We start from the raw sequence: 27,294 nt of genomic DNA on the forward strand, positions 1-27,294 counted from the left end.
GAATGCGAGTCCTTCAGTCCTGGTCCATATATTTTATCGATGGAGTTGTCTTTAGCCCAGTGTTTCATGACATATTCGTGTGATATAGGCGGATATTACTACAGATATTCCATCATACTCTCCTCTGAAATATTTTCCATTGATGGTTGTGGTGGTGGTGATTCATGGAATACCTCATCATCCTTTCCCGTCGTTTCAGCAACATCTTCAAGTGGTAAAAATTGTTTCTCCAAATGTTCGAGATTGATCGAATGGTTCCGTCTTTATTTCTTCCTTCTCCTTCTTCTTGGTGACACAACTACGTTGTGTCACCAAGCTATATCCTTCAGCGGCTTGGGTATCTTGGAATACGTCTGACACAAATACATGGCATCACTGCCCTTATGGCGACCCATCGAATAATATTCACGAATTTTCTGCTGGCCATCGCAGGCTACATCATCGAATATGAATATGGAAAATAACCGACTCCTTTGATTTTTTCCAATATCTCTCGAAGCAGCTGATACTTGGGTTGATAGAGCGACTTTGAGTACACGTAAACATTTTCAAATTTGGCTCCATTCGGATGAAATAATATCGATAATGCTGTGTTGGTTTTTCCACACCCCGATGGACCACATATGATGGCGCGAAACGAATTGGGCAACAACTTGCCATGTCTTTTCCGATACTTGACACCATCATTCAAATAGTACAAGTTGTCTATGGGTAACGTATTGTCTTGTGGAGCCACCTCCATACTCTGATTGCTGGTTGAGGGATTCACTTCAATATGTAGCGTGCACATTGAGTTCATCCATCATTCCTCATGTTGACTTATCGCAGAAAAGGTGTCGTCCATACGCTAATCAATAAGCTGTCATTCGAATTACACTTACCAGGCTATCAGTATTACGGCCCAGATACGAAACTACAAGAACGTCTTGCACGAGGTGATCCCGGTATCAATCCACTAGACTCGGCTTGAAAACAGCACGACTTGGCATACTTGCAAAATACGTCTCTTGAAGCTAGACATCGAGCTGCTAAAGCTCTCGAAGAAAAGGCGTGGCAACGAGTGAAATCTATAGACGCGACACTTGGAGAGAGGGCGAGCGCTCTATTCCTCACCGGAGTGATGAAGTCCAAACGTAAGTTTGGTATGGGAAGTGTGAAATCATTTCAACGCAGCATTTTGCAAAATGTAACCAAAAATTGGAAGCTTACGACGAATGACGTAGAGAAATCCGCGGCATCGGCTCTAAAGGCGACAAAAATGGCCGTTCATAAAGCTGGCGGACGAAAAAAACATACGGAGACCTAGGATAATTCCATTTGAAGCAAAATCTGGAGGAATCCTACCACTCATACCCATATTTGCAGGCCTTTCAGCTTTGGGTTCGTTGGCAGGGAGAGAGAGCGTCATCGCAAAAACCGTGATAGATGCAAAAAATGACAAAAAGAAACTCGAAGAAGATCAGCGTCACAATAAAGCTATGGAACATTTAGGTTCCGGTTCGTATCTACGCAAAACACCACGTTTGTTCCTAAAAAAACAGCATCAACGCAAAGGACGAGGTCTTTACTTGAAAAAACAAAAAACTCCAAGGACCACCACAAGTTGGCAACGAGAATGTGTTGTATTGAACTCGGATTTTCAATTGAATGCAGGCACTCATTGGGTAGCTTACGTTAAAAACGGCAATGCTGTACATATTTCGATAGTTTCGGTAATCTCAAACCTCCAATAGAATTGATACGATTACATATAACAATGATCGACATCAAAACCTTGATCAGAGTAATTTCTACTTCATAATGCCAAGACATAAATCTTTGAGAGATTTAACCGATGCTGAACTGAAAACTCTATCGATTGACTATTTGATTGAGAATGCTGAACCTTGGGAATTACTGAATGTCTGGCATAAATTACCAAAGGACTACCAACATCGATTGGCTTTGCAGATTCGTTTACTATGTTTCATCCGTTATCGACATAAAGCTGCGTCATCATCGCTACAAAATGCAATGTATTATGGTCCTGTTATCTCACAAAGAGAATGTTATTATTGTAGAAATGAATGATTTAAAATATTGTTGTTTCAATCAGTATTTAAGGTGTGTACATGTGGGAAATGTATGTCATGTCTATGGTATTAACTCTAACGAATCGTTCCTCGACACTTTCCATCGATTTCAATCCACCCATTCGATTGACTTTTCGAAGAAAAAAATTTAAAAAAATCTGTGCACGCCCTTGAGCTAGGAAACAATATGAAAATGCCTTATCAGTACTTACTGATGCTCAAACAGTACTATTAGAACTCCTAAATTTTTTGAATTTATGCCAAAGGGTTTATTAGTTAAATAAATGGATATACAAGTTGAACTAAATTAAGTGAACACCATTATTGACTTTGTTAATAAAGAAATGACATTAGCAAATGAGTGTTTTTTACACACATCAACATTCAAGGAATAACAAAAACTAGTTGAGTTGTTAATTTTAAGGTAACATCTCTTGTTCTGATGGAAGGCGGCTCTGCATGTATTTTTTTCTGGTAGAAAATGAAATTTCAATAATTGAAAATATTGACAATTTTTTTTTCTAAAGTGAAAAATAAGTGAATAATGGGACCTTAACAGTAGAAGTTACCTCATTTTAGGCCGACTGTGACGTCATCATAGCAGCCAGGTTGCCATATAAGGCAGACAGACCACCCAGTCAACCAGAGTACACCAAATTGTTACGTGGTGTCCTGTCACCCAGCCGTGAACCAATCAGAGTGTACCAAAGTGTCACGTAGTGTCCACAAAGTGACTCGCAGCTCGCCAGCTGATCAGAGCGCACATTTCTACGTCTCAGAATATCGTATCGGGATATTTAAATTTCCTGTGGTTATAAATAATTCAGGCAGACAGACGAGACAGACCGAATACTTTTGTGTATGGTTAGTTGCCAGCTCCCAATTAATGCGGAATTTTAAATATCTCACCTTCCATTTGTCCGATAACGGAGGTGTATTCAATTCGATTGGTAAAACCAAGCACTATTCTTTTCAAGGATAAGGTTTCAGTTCGATAATTTTTTCCTGTGAAGGCAGATGTGCCAAGGTGGTTGTGAAGGGACACAGTTTTTGGATTTGAATTCTTCTTCCTGTTGAAGTTGGTAATTGCCCTTCCTGAATTGAGTAGAATAATTTTGTGGCTATTTTGTAAACTAGCCCTGGAAATTCCAGTTTTTTGCTTAATCAAACCACGAGGCTCCCGGTTTTTAATAGATAAACCATTGCCTACCCTCTTTAGAGGTAAGTCTTTGAGGAGCCCCAGAAATTGGAGAATACTCTGGATATCTTTTCATATTAGGTTTGCTTTAACTAAAATTTAATTTTAGGGTTGTAGGATAACATCAGGCGAATAAGTATTATGTTGAAAAGAGTGAATCTAGTCACTTTGCTGTTGCATATGATATTACGTCCAACTCGGCTAGAGGCTAGAAGTACAGAACTTTCTGATCTTTCCCTTTTCTTCAATTGTGGGGAAAACGTCCTTGGTGATGTCCAGCTAGATAGTGTTCTACCTCCATTTTACTTTTATGTGAAGAGGACCAATAAGGCCAGAACTTACAGTTTATTTCAACTTATAATGTTATTTTGAACCTATTTCAAATTTTTATGATGAAATATAGAGGAAGTGCTACATATAAATCTCTATAAAATATCATGATTATGATGATATAATGTTGTGAGCTGATGCATAGTACTATGAGTAAGCAATTTTCAATTATGATGTGATATAATCTTGCAAAATTGAGTTCTCAGTCTTCCCCAAAAATATCTTCGATTTCCATATCACAGAAGCCTGTTGTTTCATATAACTTCAATATACTTGTATTTATTTCAGTTGTTTACTATTTATGCCATTACTTAACAACCAAACTCCACAAAAAAACGTTGCCATCAATTATCTCCATTTAATTTCCCAGCTTTATAAATGGTTGCTACTTAACAAAGTTGGGTGGCGCCCACTTCAATGTTAATTTGAATTTGATGAAAATAATCTTTTAACGAACCCATAGTGCTCTCCGGCCAAAAGCTGCCGTTCGCAAATGAATGTACAGCGGATTATTGACTTATCAATAATTTGCTGTTACAATGTCATGAAACAAAAATGTGTTGAGCAAAAAAATGGGCTGACGTAATTGCGCCACGTGACTGGGCGGTCTGTCTCGTTGAGGAATACGTCTGGTCGTCTGTCTGCCTAAATTATTTAAGTCCACAGAAAATTCAAATTTCCCACCAAGATGTTCTGAGATGCAGAAGTGTGCGCTCGGATCAGCTGGCGAGCTGCGTGACAGGTTGAGGACACTACGTGACAATTCGGTACACTCTGATTGGTTTACCGACGTGAAAATTTGGTGTACTCTTGTTGACTGGGTGTTTTGTCTGCCTTGTATGGCCAGCCAAGAGACAACCTGGCTGCTATGATTACGTCACAGTCTGCCTGAGACGAGGTAACTCCTACTCTTAACCATTAAAATGTGTTTATATTATAATACAAGAATAACTACTTGTACATTCACTTAATACCTGAACAAATAGCAAGGGATACTATTAGAGACAGATTATATCGACTCTGCAATTAAATTTATATTTGCCTCCCACGACGTTATGCTCAAAAACATAATGCCGTGGAAAGTATGTAAATGAACAAATTTAAAAATTTCCAATGCATCATGAAGGATCCACTTGAATTAATTAAATTATTCGCCGTTACTAAATTTATTTTTATCAGGTAATAATACTTAGTAGTCTCTAGTATAATTATTATCTGTTTTTCCGTTAATCAGCTGTCTCCCCCATACGAACGACAACTCTCAGAAGTTGAGAAACTTGTGCGAGCTAAGGACTAACGAGGTCTTACCTTTAGGTATCTATTATTTTCTGATCAACTAATTTATTTTACCAAGTTATTTGATTTTATATCTGATATTTTCAGATAATTCCATTGATTATCTGATAAAACCGTGGTCTAATAATAGGTAGAAGTTGGTAATATTGTGTTATGTTAATGATTAATCAAATAGTATAAATATGTACTTGTGATATACTTTTTCGAACCTTTGGTGTAGTAATGAATATTACTGGAGTTTTTTCCAACACCAAACCGTTATTTTCAACACGTCGACACGGGTTTCGATCACCAAGTGATCATTTTCAAGTGATCATCATGGTGTTGAAAATAACGGTTTGGTGTTGAAAAAAATCTCCAGTAATATTCAGTAACAATATGGTTGATTGTATTTCAGAACTCATTCATTATTCGTGCTCGAAAAAGCTATCGTATAGCAAAACACTTGTCGAATTGTGGAAGTCATACAAAAAATTGTATAATTGAGTTTTTCTCAAGCTTATTCATGGACAGATGTGATATATAAATATGGGAACATATGAAACCTAATGTATTCTGGACTGTGCCCGTGAAAGCAGTCGACCAGTTCAAAATTAGAGATTTGTTCGCGATGAAATATCAACTATTTAATTGAACTACCGTTCCTCTCTCCGCACTGTTGCAACTGATCGTTAGTACTCGCAGGTAGCACGTCAGTCCATAACGATTGAAAATAAAATAATTTCTTGTGAACTCTAAAATGTTCACGCTCAGAAAGGAAGGAAAGATACAAATGTTATAGTGGTATTTTGGTTATATCATGGAATTGGCCGATACTTGATGAAAATTCAAAACTAATGTATTCATAAAAACACTTTATTGTGAGATTTTAACTAAACGATTTTACAAAAACTCAACACGTGTTTCGCCATATAAATTTTTGATACGTGATCGTATGAAACACGATCCATCATCCACTGTTTGATATTGGTTTCGGGCAAATCAACAGGTAGGTATTTCTGTGCGTATTCAGTAACCACAAAAACTTCATGTTTGGACAGGAATATCAGGATATAATATTATAGGTCCCTTCTGTATCTATAATAGTCTAAATGCTGTCAAAAACCAAGAAAGACTACAAAATCAAATTATTTCAACAGTTTTTCTGCTTCCTATTATATTTGGTTTCAACAGCACCTCATTCTTCATTAGAGAAATTATTTGTTACAGTTATCGCAGCAAATAATTTTCCAAAAAAAATGAAGATTCGGGGTCGAAAAATCTTTCTTAAAGTCATACATACAGAAATCCTCTATAACATTTTGATACTGCCGTGCCAGCGCGGACTAGTGGAAACGAGCCCATTGTTAGTGGGGATACTCGCCGAAAAAAATAATCATCGTAGAGTGATTCAATCTGATATTTGATATTCCATAATGACGAAATTTCAATTTCAAATTGGTCTACTGCTATCGCGACCTACGTCCAGACTGCATCGGAGTTCCCATGTTCCGATTTTCATTCTCCACATTTGTTTATGAAGTTTTCCCGGGAGGCCACCACAAACTTTCATACTGATTTTTTCTAGGATTATCTCACTCTACATGCTATGGCAAATAGTGGATTTTAGCATTGGTGTTGAACTCATGAGACATTTTCTTCATCCTTGACTGAATGGTGTGAATATAAAGACAGTTTTCGAGACACATTCCAGAACACGTAGTACATATTTCAGTCCTTTTGGTCGTTAATATTTTAGTGACATTTTTTCATAACAGTTTTAACAGGCCTTGAGGAACCTCAGTCTTGGCCACCACGATCTTCGAACTTGAATCCCTTGGATTTTTCCTTCTGAAGACATCTCAAATCAAATCACTCAACGAGAGTGATGGCTGGAAATGAATTAATGATATTTGTGGTGTCATATGCATCACCCAAATAATTTTGGAAAGTGTGCGACAATCAATGAGGAGAAAACTTGATTCTTGTATTGCAAGTTAGGGTTTGATTTTTGAGCATTCACTGAATATGTTGCATTGAATTGCTAGTGAACGAATTAAAAAAATCATTAATGCCTCAACTTTCTTTAAAACATACTAAAAGAAGTTGAAATATATATCTTTAAACTTGTGATTCCTAGCCCAGGTCAAGCGAATCGCAACGAATATCAATAGTTTCGTTAGTAGGAATCGATGTATATACCCAACTGGCTAATGCTCAAAAACCACTTTTTTATTTATTAGCCCAGAAGAATTATATTTTGAAATACGACGAATGATTTATTTGCTCTGAAAAGGTCCAATCGTATTATAATGCAACATGCGAGTCAAGATGAAGATGGGGTTTGCTATAGCTTTACTTTCAGTTTTCATATAATTACTATTTGGGCAATGTTTTGACAACGTTTTATTTCGATTATTAAATTTGTACTATACTAGTTATATACAATGATTTTCATTAACCTCTGCGACACAAGTGAAATTACTTTTATAAATCTAAATACATCAATAGTTGCCCAAGTTTGATAAGCGAAATATATTCTAAGCAGTTAAGACATAACCGCTTATTCATAACAACTTCAATTCGCGTTATTCGAAAAAGCGATTTATTACATTTATTCAATTGAAGTGGAAGTAAAAACTATTTTTGATTTGAATGGATTCAAATTATAAAGTACTTGGTCATAAAACAATATCCTTATACCACATATAAACATTCTCCGCATATTGTTTACATTGCAGGAAGCATATTGACACACTAGTTCTAATAGAGATGTATCGACCTACCAAATCAAATTGAGAATAGTTCGGATATAAGTGAGGTATTCACAATATCACTCGACAGTGACAACACCATCAATTGACGCTGTAATACCTAGCGAAAGCAATGTATGGTAATATATATTCTAATATTCAAGACTCAGCAGTTTAGTTTTATGAAAAACTTTCTGTGGTATAAATAAGAGAAAGGTGAAAATTAAAGAGTTCGAAAAGTCCAAAACGCATTTTTGAGATATTAGTAGAACGACGAAACGTTCAACAAATAAAACAAGCACCGATGTATTCCATTAATTTAATTCAGTCTTCATATAAATATGTTTTTTGTATTTAATTAAATCAATTCTCGGGTCATATGAATAGAATCATGGAAAACGGTAATGCAGCTTTCATTGTCACTATAAACTGATTTATGCAATTAATGTTATAGTTTTTGTATTCCAACAATTGAGTTTATGGTTAGTTGTATTAAATAGCTTCAAAATGTCAATATGACCTTGTAATTTTCTTTTCTTTGTGCGATAAATAGCCTCAGAATGTGATAATACTCTTCATTTAATTTTTTAACTCCAGCAATATGAAAAAAATTGTAGGAGACTTTGAGCATTCTCTTTTATTCGAAATAAACATCTTTTTTTTTATGTATTTTTTCATATCATAATCAAACTAAAAATTCATCATAGCAAAACTTTGATTGAAATAGCTTTGAGATATCATTATTTATCATTAAAATATTCAAAATAAACCATCATAGCTTGTATGCTAATTTTACGGCTGAAAATATTCATGAAAGATCACACTATCAAACTCATTTTTTAGCTAGAACGCCTGGAATTATCGTCTCATGGCATGGGCTTTTTTTTCTCACGGCGTCGTCTATCATATAAAACCGAAAAAAAAAATTTTTCGGAAAATGGAATTTGAAAATTTTACAGGATTTTGCTGGATATTTTATGGGAAAATGGCCTTTTCAGTTGTTTAGACAGGAGAATCGAGCTTTTCTCAAAGAAGCATCCATTAAGTTCATCAGCAGCTTCCGTTCAAGATTGCGACCGCGATTCTAGCGTACGTCGTTCAGATTTCATTCATGTTTTATTCGGATTTTACGGCTAAAAATATACCTAAAAGATTACACTTTCAAACTCATTTTTAAGCTATAACGCCTGGAAATATCGTCTCATGGCATGGGACTTTTTTCTTAGGGCGTCGTCTTTTATATGAAACTGAAGAAAAAATTTTCGGAAAATGGAATTTGAAAATTTTCCAGGATTTTGCTGGATATTTTATGGGAAATGCAATAAATAGCTTCGAAAATTGATAAAATTCTTCATTTCATTTTTTCAACTTCCGCAATATGAATAAAATGGTAAAAGACTTGAAATAGCTTAGAGATTCGACTATTGTTTGTATGAAGGTCATTCAATGTCAAACTCAAAACACTCAAAAGTCACCTTGGGTACGTTGTGTAGGTTCAAAACTTCACCAGAATTGTATGGAATTTAATTGTATTATCTTTATTCATGACAATTTTTCTCGTGAAATTGAAAATATACGTGATAATTTTTTATCGTTGTTTTAATAAAATTTTCTTTCGTGATAATTCTATTATAAGATTTCACCCACTAATTTTTTCGGATTCAAATCAAAAAATATAATTTTTTGAAAAAATTGATAAAGGCCAAAATTATAGAAAATGCAATTTCATACAACTTTGATCACAGTAATTTTTCTTGTGATATTGAAAATAAATGAGATAATTCCATTATAAGATTTTACCCCCTACTTATTTCAGGTGTAAATCGAAAAATATTGATTCTACGGAAAAATTGATAGGGGTCAAAATTGTAGGAAACTCAATTGTTATACAACTTTGTTCATCAAAAATTTTCTCGTGAAGTTAAAAATAAACGTGATAATACAATGATAAGATTTCACCCCTACCTTTCTCGACAAATATCGATGGTACGAAAAAAAATTAGGTTTAGAATCCAAAATTGTATAACATTTACTTTTATACAACTTTTGTCATTACTATCTTTCATGTGGAATTAAAAATAAGTGTGATAACTCCATGATAAGATTTCACTCTCACCCTTTCTCGAAAAATATAGATTTTACGAAATGAAGGTCATTCAAGGTTAAACCCAAAACACTACCTCAAAGTCACCTTCTGACGTAGTTCAAAGGTGTGACGCAGGTGAAGGTCGTTCAAGGTCGAACTCAAAAGACTTCGTATGATGCATGTAGAGGTCATTTCAATGTTAAAAGTATCTTGCGACCCCCCCCACCACCACCACAACTCAATGCGTTGACAGATGGCGATACGAGCAAGCAGTGGTCGTTGGAACTTCAGGGAGTGTAGACGTGTGCACTCTTTGTCACGATAGATACCATCCAAACTGATTAGGAAGGACCACTAGTCAGTGGATCTTTGTGGTATGCAGACGTATGTTTATTCTGTACTAACTGGTACCGAGTACACATGAAGGACAATGTTAAACCTTAACTTTACCGTGTATGCAATCTAGTTTCAAGGTCAAAACTCAAAGTCACATACCCGAGACAGACTAAAATATCAAGGTCAATCCCCAAGGTCATGCGACTTTGAACATCGTTCGAAATAGCCGTGAAAATATAAAGTGTGAATGAAAGTCATTCAAGGTCAAACCCAAAACACTCCCTGAAAGTCGCCTTGTCCGCGTTACCTTGTGACGTAGTTCAAGGGTATGACGTAGATGAAGATAGTTTAAGGTCGAATTCGAAACACTTCTTCAAAGTCACCTTGTCGACATCGTGTGACGTATGTAGAAGTGATTTCAAAAGTAAAAAATGTCTTCGAAATAGCCGCGTGAATCAATGAAGGTGGTGAAAATATAGAGTGTGAATGAAGGTCATTCAAGGTTGAATCCAAAACACTACCTCAAAGTCACCTTGACTGAGTCGCCGCCATGTAACGTAGTTAAGGGTGTGAGGTCGTTCAAGGTCGAAGCCAACAGGTGATCCCCACCACCAATTCCAACTCGATGCGCTGACTGAAGGCGATACGAGCAAGCAGTGGTCGTTGGAACTTCACGGAGTGCAGACGTGTACACTCTTTGTCACGATGGGTACCGTCCAAACTGGTGAAGGTCTGCTCATCAGTAGATGGATCTTCGTGGTATGTGGACGTGTGTTTATTCTGTACAAACTGGTACAGAGTATACATGAAGAACAATATCAAAGCCTGAATTTACCGTGTATGCAATCTAGTCCCCTAATCTCAAAGTTGAATTCCATGTTCAAGGTCATGTTTCATGAACATGACTGAAGGACGTCCTTTAAGGTCAATTGAAGTATGCAGACGTGTGTTTGTACATATACACGCACATGATAAACCCTGTACCGTGCATTCACACACACCATCCAAATGTAATTACGTCATTATGTCACACACAAAATCTCATAGGAAAAAAATTCTGAATGGTACATGCACCAGACACTTCAAGGTCACATCGCCTTGATTTTACTAAACAAAAAAAGCAATTAATACGTCATAGTGGTGGGGGGAGGCCTTTAACGGCTGCAATCTACTACTGCAAAGAATTGGAAGCAGTTCGTGAAGTTGGAATTGTTAGTACTGTCAGAGGCTTCCTCACCTATACCGATGAAGATATCAAACACTTGGCAATCTCAGGATGGACATACCCCAAGAGCTTCGGCATCATTCAAACTACATCTTTAACGTTCAACATACCTATCAAGCATTTTTTGAATATTTTCAATGATTATCAATGTGTTTCCTATGGTATACACACCATCCGATTAGTACGAGCTGGAGATGATAGCAACTGTTTCAAAATAGATGATACTGCTGGTACGCCAAAGACGGAAGTTGAGCTGGAAATTGAAAATATCGAACTGAAAGTTAAACTAATCTTCCCTCATGATCAATTAGATTGTAATTTTTAAAACCTATCCAAGCCGACACTCCTGATCTCATACCTTTCAGAAAATGGGAACTTCATATGCTGCTTGCTCTCACTCAAGGTGCAAAAAATGAAATAAGGACCGTCAAGACTTCCTCGTTTCTCGAAAACCCTCGCTATGTGATTGTATGTTTCCAAAAAGATCGTGATTAACCAAAGTCAACAATGATCCAACACAATTCAACTATATAAATATCACCAATATAACGTTGACTCTGAACGGTGAAAATTACCCCAAAGAAAATATGCATCTGAATTCGGTCTCAGCTACAAAATGACAAATCAGTATAACCCTCTTATCAACACCGCCGACTTTATACAAAAAACTCTCTTTGTCATCGATTGTTCTAGAAAGGACGAAACATCAAAAGTTCCAGTGTTAATGTAAAATTTGAAGTCGAAGCATCTGAGGGATTTCCACAAAATACACGAGTCTAATGCATCATTGTGCACGACAGTGTCATCAAGAACCTCCCACTCAGCGAAATTATCAAGTAATGGAACTGAATATGTGATTTTGCTTCAGTATCAATCGCAAAGTCAACATGAGAAAAGCTACTGTAGATATTCAAGGTTTCATCATCGAGCAACAATTCCATCCCAAGGAGATAGCCATTAGGATTGGAAATTAGTGTAGTAACTTTTTATTGCTGCCAAACAAACCATTTTCCTGTTTGAGTAAAGAAGATCGTTGTACCGCCTGTTACCTGGAGCGAAACGTTCATGGATTGAGGTATTGCTCCGGCTTTGTGGAATATAATCAATTGGATGCCATCCTCATAGAAAATCTACACGATATCGATATCGTTTATGTGCGAGGTCATCAAAAACGTGACTATCTAATTTCGAAATTTCACGAGTTGGATATACCTACCAGCATTGTGAATTTAAAGGAGTATTAAAATACATCGTGGATGGTCCTCACATTCGGCAACAACATCGAAGGTGTCTCACCCTGTATGTATGCAGCACATTCACAACCGAACCAAATATAATTGCAGTCTACGAAATATAGATATTTTATACAAATGGCTTTATAATATATTACCAAAATGAAAGTGTATAATATTTAAAATATTTCGTTCCTTTCTTTTAACAAACTTCACCACCTGATGATGCACGAAACGTTGCACGAAATCCCTTCATTACCTTCAATGCCGCGTATTTTTGGCAACGTTGCACAACCGAGTCAAATATAATTACAACATCCGAAATGCAGATATTCGATACAAAACTAACTAAATGATATGATACATACTTATGATTTCAATTTACGTCTTCTCCAGTACAAATTGTGACGTTAGAGTACCCGCAACCCTCTGCCATCTTGATTAATAACAAAGTTAGCCTCCTATGCTTTCAACACTTTTGCAAATGCCTAATTAGGTTCCTTGGCATCGAGACGAATCCATTGATGTCGAAATTATCGTTCGACCGAAAGTGAAAACCGGAAGTGACCATTTTATTGTAGATTTGGACTCTACACGATATGGCCATTCCGAATTCACCATTACTTTGCTTCTATCTCAATTTTTATAAACCGAAAGTGTTTATTTTTCGATGAATCGTACAAATCCGAAACTTTGTTAATTCATATATTTGACACATTCATCAAAGACAAATAATGCCTGGCATGTTGGATCCCACGAAAAAATATAAGACCCTCCTAACCTTTCATGTTGCCCGCACGCCATCTATGGTTTTTCTCCGTCATCTCCTGATGACGAATGTTTTTTTTTCTTTAATGCTGGACGCCATGTTTTTTTCTTTAACGCTGCACACACTCTGCATTTCATGTATTTTCCATCAACATCCTGTATACCCATTTATTCTCATTCCAAGCGCGCTCGAATCGTTATCTTTCAAACCGCGATAACGCTGCTCGATTCTCTGTCGTACACCGACAACAACTGGTCGTGTGACAAATTACTTCGCTCTCATTGGCTGGTGTCATGAAACCGTCTTTGGTGATCTACTCCTACATAAATCCTACGACAGTAGATAATTGATTATCTCCCTCGAGATAAATCAATTTTCGATTTAGGAATATTTTGAAACCTTCTGTAAAATCCACAAAATTGCGATGTTCTTTCCGTGTCTTGTCCAAAACCAAGAAAAGAATGAAGATACCTACGTTTTCTTTCTGAAGTTTCCAAATGTCGAAATGACATGAACTGTCATAAAAGACAGATGAATTATTTGTAGAAAAAAATGATATCTTATAAACAAACTTTGTGAATTTGCCGATTCCAGCAAAGATATGAAGACTTGTTTCATATTCCTGGCATATACAGGGTCATAATAAATCGTAATACGAAATGAATTATTTTTGTTTTATTTTAAGTAAACTATGAACTATGTGGAATTTTATAGACTTTCCCTTTCTCAATTATAAAATTTACTGGGGATTTACTAAAAATTGAGGTAGTCATTTTGAAACCGTAACAATATACAACATTAACGAAAATGAAGTAAATAAACAATAGAACCATTTTATAAACACATTCCTGAGAATATTTCATGAAAGTATCCCTAAGAGATTTATTCAGAAAAGGAAAAAAAAATTTCGTCAGAGATCAAGAAATTGATGAATGTAAAAATAGGCTAGAGAATTTGCTTATGATATCAAGATACCACATGGATTTGAGAGGAGCTTACAGTGCAACAAAAAGAATACAATAAATTTCTGAAAAAGAAAAGAGAAGATTTCTACCAAGAAAAAATCACATCTGATAATAAAATGAAATGAATGTGGAGTATTCATGAAGATATAGCAGGCAAATATAAAGCTACAAACCCAGTATTTGAAGGGAATCCAACAAACACGGCCAATCGATATAATTAATTTTTATTAAACATTAAACCTGAACTACTTGAGAAACTAAATAAAACTGAATTCACTTGTAACTTCACAAATAATTCACAATCAATGTTTCTTAAACCTGTACCCGAAGATGAAATAAAGAATTTAGCACAGAAGATTAAAAACAAACATACTTGTGGTGATGACGAAATACCAGTTAGTTTGGTGAAATTATGTATTGATAATGTTGCTAGTATTATTTGCCATATAATTAATAACTCTTTTAAACATGGACTCTTTCCCGAACAATAGAAAGTTGCTTTGATAATACCCATCTATAAGAAAGGAGACTGAGTTATTTGAGAATTTTCGACCGATAAGCGTTTTACCATCTTTCTCAAAATTTTTTGAGATGGCCATGTGTGATAGTCATGAAATTTATGAAAAAGTGCAACCTGTTGAGTTCTTCTCAACATGGATATGTAAAAAAAAACAGTAGAAACGGCAATAATTCAGTTCACTGAGAAAATTATTCATTCATTTGAAAATAATGAAATAGGTAGTCCTAGGTTTTTTCTTGGACCTATGAAAAGCCTATGAATGCTTAAATCATAAATATTTATTAGCAAAACTAGATAGATATGGAATTAGACACCATAGAGAACTGATTCCCGTTGGAATCTTTCATTAAAGTTAATTTTTCAATAATCTAGACAATTGGTAATCAACAAAATTTTCTAAAACTTCCTTCCAAAGTAAAATAGATATTTTAATAATTACCGTAAAATTTTTTCGGCACAAGAAAATTGCATGATAAATGTTCTGAAAATTTCAATACTTTGTTTATAATACTTTTTTAAAGTAAACAAAAAAAGAAAAAACAATACTGTTGTAAACATTTTTTTCTTTATTTATCATTATTTTATCGTTTTTATGTCAATAAAAGACATTTATAAACTAAAACGAATATTTTTTATCCCCATTTGTTTTTATTTTTTTATAAACAAATGGACTATTTCAATTATTTAAAAAGAAATGTTTACAACTTTATAAAGAACTGTCAACTATGATTTAAAGAAAAATCCTAAAAATAATATTTAATTGTTTATAATCGTTTTTTTATATATCTACTATTATTAGTTAAGACATTTTTTTCTAAAATCATAATTAACAGTTCTCTACAAAATAACAAAAAAATCTTATTAACAATTTCATTGTTTATTAACTTAACAATTTGTTATGAACAAATTCTCAACTTGGCTTCATTTTTTTCTTGAAAGTTAAAAAATTACAAAAACAACCGCGAGCATAAAAATACCGAAAACATTTTTTTCCATGATTTATTTATTTTTGAAAATACACGTATTGAAAAAGTTGCAGCAGCTGATCCATTTGTTGACTTTAATGTTTATATAACTTTTAAACGATTATAAATACCACAATGAACATTCAGGTCATTTTTGTAGATAATTAAATTATCTTTCAAATGCCATCTTGCATATATTTTTTAGTTATTGTTAATTTGTTGTTTCAGGCATTTGTTTATAAAAATTAACGATTTCCTCGAGTTTTTTCAACTTTTCAGGCTTACAGCTCGGCAAATTCGAAGACCGAACTTCAGAGCAATTTTGTTAAACCATAAATTATCTTACAGTCGCAGTTGGTTATTTGTTTATTTGTTCATTTTTTATGAGCTAATAATTGTATTATTTCAATTGGATTGTTCAATATTTCATATTCAGACTGTGGAATACGGACTAAGGTATACATTACAATTTTTTTCTGTGAGAATTGTTAATTCATTTAAATAAATTCTTTGATTTCTATAATTTGTGACAAAAAACTTTCCAGTTTCTTGTCATAAATTTCAGCTAAAAATAACAATTATATTAAGCAAAAAACTCTGAAATGAAATTACAATAAAATAAAATTAAAGCAAACGATTGAAACTTGAACGATTGAACAAAAAAAAGAAAATGAAAATTGAATTATTTCAAGCCAAGTTACTTCAAGACGTTTCCATTGTTACTATCCGCAATCGTCTTTGGGGTGATGACAGCCATCACCAATATTAAAAATCGGTAACTTGGTTTGAAATCTTTCAATTTCCATTTTCGTTTTTTGTTTAATTGTTCAATTTTCAATTTTTTGCTTGTATTTTATTTCATTGTAATTTAATCAGAGTTTTTCTCGCTTAATATAATTGTTATTATCAGTTATAAATTTTGATTTTCAATTGTATTGTTTTTTTTACAAGTTTACAAGAAAAATTGTGTCTCCAATGCATCTGTTAGAGTGCTCCAGTTATTCTCAACTTTGCACCCCAATTTGTTTGTTAATAATAAATACTTTTGATTGAACATATTCTAATTCACATTTCTGTTTCAGGTCATGGAAAGATCCGACTTGAACAAAATGAACGCACAAAATTTGGCTGTGGTCTTTGGTCCAAATTTAGTGTGGTCTGAAGTTGTATCTATGTCCCTAGCTGCCATAGGTCCAATAAACTCATTTACCCAGTTTTTACTCTTGCATTTTAATGAGATCTTCATGATTTGAAGTTAGTTTTTGCGTTTTTGTCATATGATATTTGGTAATTGTAATAAAAATTAGTTGAAAAGTCATTATGATGGAGGCTAGTTTGTTTTTTTTCTGATCGACTTTTTGGGTATCATGATTCTACTTTTGCATATTTCAACAATATTTATAATTAATCAGTTTAAAATATATATCAGTGAAATCATTTCCGAATGAAACTTCTAAATGTATTGCTAGCTCAATGCAAAAATCAAACTTTCAGATTAGATTATTGTTCTTCATTTTATCGAAGAAATCGTTTAGATTCTCGCGAAATTTTGAGAATTCTTATCATGGGTCATTTTCATAAAGAACCGGGTAAGTTATGATTTCAATTTAAAATTAAATTGAAAAAATCGCTGAAGGTGGAAAGATTCGATCTATAAATTTCATCTACGAATTGTTTTTAACTCATGTTCAAGGAATATAATAAGGAATAAATAAATTGAATGAATCACTGAAATGAATTACGTGTTTGTTAGTGTTTATAAAAATTGATCAAACAAAATAATTGATGATTTCTAAGATGAATGTGTATATTATTAGATTGTTTCAAAAGTTTTGTGATTTATTATGAGTCTACTTTAAACTGTATTATCTCAGTGAATACTTAAATTCAATCGTGATAAGAGCCATTTGAATCAGTGTACTTTTGCTAACGTAAAAGTTGAATCATTCCGTCAGCATAAAAATTGTGTGCTAGGAATTTGATGAAGTCAACGAAGACCATTTTTGCATGGTTCTGATTGGCGATTCAAATCCAATGTGAATCGCTACTTCCGCACAGGCACCACTCTTACAGCGCCTTAAGGATTTTCCTGTGATGCTTGTGTTTTGTCCTTAAAAAAAGGTTCTACTGATGAGAAAGTTGCCGAAGTGCTTGTAAAGATAGTAGTCGATTGGCGAGGGGTCTGAGAGTATGGTAGGTATGGTAGTATATTTCAAGCTCCAATATCAATCAAATTGTGCCGGAATCATAAATGAGTTGAATATTAAAAACAAATTTACTTTTACTACAGTTGAATATATACAAATGAGTTTTAATAAAATGAACAAACTTATTGCAGACATAAGAAAATATTGATATTTTCTGAGAAAGGCCAACTTTTTGTCGATACTTGGGAGACATTTGGCTTGTACTTCCTTTCAAGTCTCTAGAAAACACTGCAGGCTCATGGACTTTTTCTTTACATCTTTTCATAACACTGATTCGAGTTTATATATTTCTATACATAATTTTAGTTACTCATAATTTGTTTGCTGCCCTACATTCGCATAAAACATTGTTGGATTGCCTGCTAACCGCTCTGTTGTACAGCCCTATTTTGTCACAGGTCCTCTTATTGGACAATGTCCAGTGAGTAGCCCTGTAAATTATTCTGAGCCGATCCCTGCCCTGTTGAAGCTGTTCGTCAATTCTTTTGTCAATTCGAAGATTTTCCCATATTTTTTCCCAGGTGTATTTTCTTAGTTCTCTTCGTGTTTCTCATTGATATGTTTCCTGATTCTGGTACCTGATTTTGGTATCACATCATCTGGTTCAGGACCAATAATTGGAACACCACATTTTTAAATTGAATATCGAGGAATTATAATTTCTATTGAAATTTCCGTTTGAAGTTTATTTTTGGAATTGATTGAGTTTGGAGATGAATTTTTTTTATTACATCAAACTATACCTTCAGACTCACAATTATTATTAACCTGTTGCTCGTTCAAAATGTATAATTTACAAAACCGAACTTCTGTAGTTTGGCGAGAAGATTTAAATTGCACATAATTATGCTTGTATCAAAGATTTATCTAGATTGATAGCGAAAAAAATTGATAAAAATTCAAAGAGAAAGTTCATTTGCAAAAGGTGTTTGAATTATTGGGTAGGAAAAATTATACAATGAAAATCATCGAAAAGAACAAAATTAGTTTCCAGTGGAATATAAACATTTTATGGAAAGTAGATGCTCTCATTTCAAATATTTTCTGATTTTGAGTCATTTAGTGTAAGATTTCATTTTGAATGTAATTAATTACAATGACGGTTTGTTATATTTCAAACCAGCGAACCGACAGGACTCCGCACGGGTGCAATGCTGATATATTTGCTAATCATAAATCACAATCATAGGGTGAAGTGCACTGTTAATAGTGCATATTGATCGATATCAACAGCACAATGTATTTAAGGTACTTCATTGGATAAGGATTAATACTGTATTCCTTAAAATCGCTCTGTAATAAGTCATTATTTCTCGAGAATATAAAATGGTTATTGTGATTTATCCCTAAAAGAAAAACATATATCATCCGCTGACTTTTATGAATGAATGAAATGAAAAATAAACTATTTTATTATATTATATTTACATATTTATACATAGGTAATTGATATTGTATCTTCTTGTTTCCCCTTTGAAGAATTGTAAAATTTTTGTTCTCTGAAATTATTGTTATTATATAGCATGTTGATAAATATGAAATTTTTTCTATATTAATTTTTAATGATATACTCCTATATGATATGAAATCGCTATTTACCTAAGTTACATTTGGCCCGCCGCTCGAAAATGGTTGCCCACCCCAATATAGTGAACTTAAAATTATTTTATATATTGAAATATCAAATATTTATCGTCTGTTTGCAGATTTTCGATTATTTTCGTTGCTAATACTCACAAATAATCCGATTTTCATAACTGAACCATTGTTGGATAGATAAAATTGTAAAACCTATTCAAACTCCCCATTTCCATTAAAAAAAATTACAGGGTCCTCTCGGCAACGAATGATGTATATGTATTGAAATGTTCTGAAAATTATGTATTTTTATGTAAACTTTGTACGACATCAAAAATGATCCTCCCGTATCTTTTTTATTCGAAGTACCATTCAATTTTTTTTCATGGTGTATAGTTTTCAAAGACGTATAACCAAATGATTGACCACTATAATAAAAAATACTCAATTCTAGTTTTAAGGATAAAATTTTAGACATTATTTTTCGAATTGAAAAAGTTCTTTGGCTTTTCAGAATCCTCATATCTCGAATACTATTCCCCATTTTCAATTCATGACTGAATTATAATTCGATCATTTCATTTTTAATTCTGCTGAGCTATATCTTTTTGAAAATTTTCGTGCAAAAAAGTGTGTTTGAAGCATTTTTCATTAAGTCATTTCACCTCAAAACACGCCATAAAAAAAATAATTGCACTGAACTTGTCTGCTTTAATTTTTCAGTGAATGAAAAATTAGAATTGGAAAAGACATAATAATTTAGGTCTTACAGTAAATGAATAAATTCCCATCTCTATCACTATCTCGTTCGTAGGTTTTGTGATTGCGCGGGTTATCAGACAGATATTTCAGGCACGTCCATCTGTACATTATTATATTATTTTCATTCAACCAAAACTTTTTACTTATTTTTAAGTGTGAGTGAAGCCTCGCGGCACGGCTGTGTCTCCCATAACTTCTCTCGTCGTTTTCAAGAAATTCAAAAAATCTTTCCAATTTAGATTTTGTAAAACGAAAGGCTCAGTTATTCAGTATACTACAACAATTATTCAGGTTATGGGAATATGACCTCTTTTAATTCACAGAACCAATTTCCCTGTAAAGCTTATTTACTACAGATATGTATGTTAAATAGTTCTACTATCAGGATGTATCCAGTTGAATTCCTCAGCAGCTTTTCGATAACTTATCATCTAGTAATCATATTATTTGATATACTCTTAAACATTCAAATGATGCATCAGTAATATAGCAATAGGGATTCCAGCTCAAAATCCCATGTATTTTCTTATGGCGCTTCATTTTGGCGTTTTTTGGACCTCAGGTCCAGTCCGCGTCTCGTCTCTGCCTTTCGAAACGACTCGATAAAAATTGAATGACAACGTGCGGTCCCTCAATGTATACAGGGTGTCTCAAAATACATCATTTCAGAAAATGGTAGCAATGTATATACAGAACGTTTCAAACTACATCATTTGAGAAAAAAAAAACCTGTCGGTTCAACAGAAGTCTAGCGTTCCAACATATCAGAAGGACACTCAAGTTATATCTTTGTTAACCAAGTCAGCATCATGAGGAGAAGGAGATGACACCCAAAAGTGTCGAGAAGTTATGTGTTGTGGAGTTAACGTGGGGGCAATGGGAAAGCGAAGTATTCGCTTTGCCTGCGTTTCGACCGTTTTTCATGCATTTCGACCGATTTGCGTTCGACCGTTTTGCATTCGTTTCGACCGTTTTACATGCGTTTCGACCGTTGTGCGTGCGTGTCGACCGTTTGCGTGCATTTCGACCGTTTTACGTGCGTTTCGACTGTTTTGCGTGCGTTTCTACCGTTTTGCGTGCGTTTCGACCGTTTTGCGTACGTTTCGACCATTTCACATGCGTTTATCCGTTATCGTTTCATCATCATTGTCGTAGCCGTTTTCATGTTTCAATATAACAGTCATCTATTATTTAACGCGCTTCGCTAATCAAGTAAGCATCATCAGGAGATGACTCAAATCAATGACATTCAATCGGAATCTTGTGAAACACCCAACTCGAGGTAGGTGTGACGTAGTCGTCCCCACTCCTTCACTTCTGCCGTTATTCAGTCAACCAATCAGAATGGAGGAAACAGAAATCGGTTGGTTGATTGTGTTAGATGAAATTGTCTCGAAAATGAGGGTTGAATGATAATAATAATAATAATGATGAAAAATAAAAACTTTGAAAGTGACGTGGTAGAAAATGTATGATAATTTGTGAAAATTAATGAGTTCAAAGAAAAAAAGATGGCGCAACATGTGCGTTAAGCCACATCTTCGTTAATGATAGTTGAATCTCAAGGAAACGAATACAGAAAGTATCTACAAAGAAAAAACAAAGATGGCGGAACATGTCAGAAGGACAATAAGCCGCATCTCCGTTAGTAATAGCCGGATCGTCACGTACAACACGTCAAATGAAAGGGAAAGAAAAAGCAGAATTCGTCAATCAAAATGAAACAAAGATGTTGCCAAGAGGCACTAAGTCATATCTTCCTCAATAATAGTCACATTATCGCGTGTATCACATCAAATGAAAGGAAAACGAATGCAGAATATATCGACAGAGAAAAAACAGATGGCGCAACATGTCAGAAGGGCACTAAATTGTATATTCGCAAATAAAAATCAGATCGTCACGCAGAGCATGTGGAATGAAACAGAAATTCACGCATAATTTATCGACAAAGAAAAGCAACAACTATGCCAACAGGACACTAAGCCGCATCTTAGTTGGTAATGTTTGGATCTCAACGTGCAGCACATCAAATGAAAGGAGAGGGGGTATAGAATTCATAAAGAGAACTCAAAGATAACGTCATGTCAAAAGGGCACTAGTTCACATCTTCGCAGACAGATTATGATGTGAAGCACATGAGAGGATGTTAAAATTGATGAAGAAAACGTCATGTTGACATGTCAAATAGGCATAAGTTGTGCATGTGATGGAATAATTTCAAAATTAGTAAGAGAACCATATGTAAAGTTGTAGAGATCTGAAAAAAAATGAAAACTTGATTATCCACCTTTGACATATCATGCAAAAATAAACACATCCGGTAATGATAGAATCATCGTTTACTGAAACATATGATATATTTGCATTCCTTAGGGTGAGAAGGTTTCAAATCCGTCAAAAACAGGTCACTTTTGGTTTTCACTTCCGGTTTCCATGATTTTGACATAAATAGATTTGTTTCGATGTCAAGAAACATAATTAATCATGTTCCGAAGTCAAAAGGGTCTCATAACCTATTTCCGTTATATTAGATACAACAGGCCGATGTGGGTACTCATTTCAAATGATTTCATTTGTAGACTAAGAAAAATATTATATCGAGCGTCTAATCTGGAATAGCACAGAAATAATTGCATATTAAAAGAAAATCATTGAAAAAAACTTGAAATTGAAAGTTGTTGGGCTATGAACAACTACGAGTGTTCAATTGCAGAACTTTGAATCACAATCAAACCAGAAGAAACCTTGAAGTTTTGGAGACGAGAAATTCCAAAATTCACAAGACATGTTTTCACTATCACACTGTCACCCTTAAACTGCATAGGTTGACGTGATATTGTGGGGGAATGGGTTTGGAAATTTCTAAAGTAGGAAGGAATTATTCATAAATTGAAAAAACAATATACTAGAACATATTTATTGATATCTGATCATTCTATATGTTCATAATTACACTTTTCAAGTATCGAGACTTTTGTTGTTATCAAAGTTTTTTTGAATCTCTTTACCTCAAATCTACTAATGATATGATATGAAAATCTTTTGTCACCTGAATCAAGAAAGCGTATCGTGTGAGTCTGGAATTATATAACGTTTATCATCTTCAGGGCTGAGAGCAATTTTGTATTGGGCGATGGAATGTTCTTGATGTTTATCGGATCGAATCAAATTTTGGGTGACACTCATATTTTTCCAGTTATCTAAGCAATTCACATAATCATCGAACGTTCATCATTCTTTAACACAGAAGATTTGCCCCCTTTGCCTTCTTGGTAACCCCCAGGCATGAGATGATTTGATTAATTTCATCCTTATCATAGCCATGATTTACCAACTGCTGCCGCTTCTTGTTGATACCATCTTCCGTCACCAATACCCTAGTAGTATACAATTTTGATCTGAGGCCTACGTAGTCAGTCATCGGAACTGCGTTATTCTCATCTTTCATCATACCTAGAACCTTTCTATTCACCAAAGGAACGTCAAACTGATTGTTGGAAGAATATGTGACAATTATTTCATAAGGATTCTGATTGCATATTTCGCATGTAGCCATAATGAAAATCGTATACGGTGAGTCTTTGCCAAATTTAACATAGTATCTCCTACTTGTGTCGGTTCATTTAGTTAAACTTGCAGTTTCCTCAATTCGACTGCCACCAAATTCTTGTTGAAGATGCAATTTTTGAACTCTGTGTTACTCATACACACTTCCAAAACTACTCGAAAAAGAAAACCTCTCAAAGAGTGGGTAGATTAAGATTCAAAATCTGTGAAGAGTGATTGAAGAGAGCTGTATAATTTCCAACGAGAAAACTACACTTCGGTTATGTTTCGGAGTGAAACAACAAAATAAATTGAGCTCTAGTTCTCTATTTCAACGTTATTCAAACAAATAGCCTGGGGTAACCGATATCGTTATACCAAGTAAGAAATCCCCTTTGAGGTATCGATATCAAAAGTTCACAAGAGTAAGTATATATAGTATAGGAGGACAAGATATATGTGGTAGAAAAAAAACTTTATTTAGTTTTAGCCAAGTACGGTATGGATAACGATACAGCTCACTCGTGATGGTTATTGGGTTTTCCACCCTGGGTACAGCTTCGAAGGAGAATGTTGCCTTGTCGAGAGTGCTAGCGTAGAAGGGTGGGCCTAGGCATTCGAACGAAGCGTCCAAAATATTCGCTACGCTATCACTTCGACTAAATGTCCAAATTGGAGAGAGATTGCGCTTCTTTCGGTCTTTGTGGACCGACATTATGAAAGGGGATATTTTTGATGTTTGTAATGATCGTTTTTTTATCTTATTCGTATAAATGAAGTTTTCGAAACCATGTTTACATTATTTCATTATTTGACATATCTCAACCAAAAAGATGTTGAAAAAATGACAACCGTCATTTCTTATCGAATATTGTCTGTATGCAACTCGAAAGCCTCGTGCAAAGAAAGAAAAACCAAAACGGAAATCATATTCTTTGTGTGACGTAATTTAGTTATTAAGTGAGCTGTTAGATAGGTATAACACCGGTTGCACAAGAATAACTATTTATTATACAAACTGAACATTGAGCAGAAAGCTTTTTAATCTGTTGATCACAGAAAGGATATGACCTATGGCACGCATATGAAAAACTTATTTTTAATTTTTGAATTCGATTGAAATATAATATTGAATATTAATAAATAATGAAATTTGGAACAATCATGAAATACAAATCAATTCAAAGAACTAAGATTAAAAAAGAAAGGAAAGAAGAAAAAAATCACATCAAAGGTGCTGCTTCGTTCCCTCTTGTTCATAAAAGAGGACATACGCCTCATCGCTCAGAAGTGTTTTGGGCGAAATTGGGAACACGTGTGAATCGTTGTATTGATGCCACGTGCCACTATATGAGTGTTCGCAATATGCTGTGTAATGTCCGTTGTAAGTAGTCCCACTGTGATTTGAAAGTGCATATAGATTATAACAACAAGGAGTCACATTGTCTGCTGCATAACTGCTTATATCTAATCCATCTGAAGAATCCACCTGAATCTTTCCGTTGGAGAGAATACATTTTTTTCATTTACATTAATGATTTTCCGTAATTATAGATTTCGTCAGCATAAATTATTGAAAAAACATAATGTCGGTCCACAAAGACCCCTAGATACCAATTTTGAATGAAATCACATAATAATATCAAACCCCAATTGTAATTGTAAATATTTAAGATTCCTAATCGAAAATTCTTTATATCGTACGTCACAAACCGTACCGCTTGTTTATCAAATCTGAGAATGAATCACAGATTTCTTCATCTCATTTTATGAAGCAAATTTCATTACTTTTGAAATTAACATTCATCATTGTTATGAATTAGTTCATTTGGAATAATTCAATTTTTACCCAGTAAACCACGAGCTTTATTTCCATATTCATTAATGAATAATAAATCAAATTTCCTGTAGGAACTATTTGAACAGAATACGTTTTCTCCTGAAATGATTTATTTCATAAATATATAATATCCCTCCGATTATCAACTAAACCAACCGCCATTGCTTTATGGTCCCACTTACTTCAAATGTAAACAAACTCTCCATAACCTCGCATTACCCGCCACCCCCCCTCAACCATAAGTTGTACAGAAAAGGATATTACGATACCCGTTTCAAAACACATGTATTGTATTGGTATAGGCATGGTAACCCTATGTCTATGTCTTACTCTGAGAGAGTAACTGACACTAGAACAGGACGAACTCCTGACTTCTCACAACGTAATGCACCTCTTCTATCAGTCACCGTTCCAGTTGTTGACCAATAGTTCATAATTGAGTTTATCGCTAAGAAGTCGATTCACTTCCATATTAATTTTTATGTCGTCTTCCTATTTGAATACCTTATTGAAATATTAAAAAAAAAACAAAAAAGGAAGCCAATCTTCTGATATCAAAGCATCGCGAAATATCAGCAAATTGTTAACGTTACTGTGGTGGACTATGTCTGTTTAACCGAATGCCTTACCACAAATTAAAAAAAACAACAACTACACGGGTATCACCAAGATTCGGAAATAACCCAAGTACTGGTTAGTATTCTCACTTGCACAAATAAAATGAAACACTTTTTCTAACATATTCTAAAAACACTTCATTGTGAGATTTTCACTAGACAGTTTTACAAAAACGCAACACGTGATTCGCCATATAATGGCTTCCTTAGACAAATGGTAAGTACTCTTACCATTTGTCTATCTCACCCTTACCAGCATGAAGTTGTTGCATTCAATAGTATGCTTCACAGATTATTGAATATTCCACTGTCTGATAGGAATTTCCAGAAAGAGCCGAATTTGATCAAACAAATCGCGGTTAATAACGGTTATAAGGTAGATATTATAAACTCCATTCTTTCCAAAAAACTACAAAAGCAAGCCATGGATCTGGTCTACCCATATTCGAGATGTGATAACGTCAGTTATAGAACATTGGCATATTTGGGTGAACCAATCAGGAATATTTCCCGTTTTTTGAAGAAAGAAGGCGTAAACGTAGCTTACAGAACGATTAATAATCTAAGTAAATGTATTAAAAACAATAAAGATAAAACTTCGGTATCGAATGGATCAGGAATATATAAGCTGCCTTGTGGCTTTTGTCCAAAACTGTATATTGGCCAAACAGGAAGAACATTTTCCCAAAGAATTAAAGAAATTTGAGTAGTTTTGTGAATAGAAAGACCAATTCCACATTCGCAAATCACGTTTTAGCAGAAGGTCATGAGTTCAATTATGAATACGATGTGTTACATTTAGAAGAGAAGAGTTTGAAACTCAATCTTAGAATGTTTAGAAATCAATAGATTCAGGACTTCGGGTAATTTACTGAATGATCAATAATAATTGAATAACTCTCCGTGTAGAAGCCCGCAACTACGTTTTGGAGCCCGACTGCGGGTTTCGAAACGAAGCCCGAGTATATAACAACCATTGGATTCCCCTTACTTCTCAACCCAACTGGACCAATTT

General features: G+C 34.3%; 2 protein-coding genes across 11 annotated transcripts in view; one reads left to right on the forward strand and one right to left on the reverse strand.

Annotated features, from left to right (window-relative positions):
- RhoGAP68F (Rho GTPase activating protein at 68F) overlaps positions 1–17,044 on the forward strand; it is a 206,661-nt gene extending 189,617 nt beyond the window's left edge. For all 10 annotated transcript variants that reach the window (XM_074170633.1, XM_074170584.1, XM_074170618.1 and 7 more), the window contains one exon: positions 16,809–17,044. In XM_074170633.1, coding sequence (XP_074026734.1) covers positions 16,809–16,979 — 171 coding nt within the window. In that variant the 3' untranslated portion in view covers positions 16,980–17,044. The remainder of the gene's footprint in view (positions 1–16,808) is intronic.
- LOC141480556 (uncharacterized) overlaps positions 1–27,294 on the reverse strand; it is a 285,808-nt gene that overhangs the window by 213,797 nt on the left and 44,717 nt on the right. The gene's annotated exons all lie outside the window — the stretch shown is intronic.

The sequence above is a fragment of the Leptinotarsa decemlineata genome, unplaced genomic scaffold (genome assembly GCF_025532065.1).
Source record: "Leptinotarsa decemlineata unplaced genomic scaffold, Ldec_3_MD MMD2_P_RNA_scaffold_11, whole genome shotgun sequence".
Lineage (NCBI taxonomy): Eukaryota > Metazoa > Arthropoda > Insecta > Coleoptera > Chrysomelidae > Leptinotarsa > Leptinotarsa decemlineata.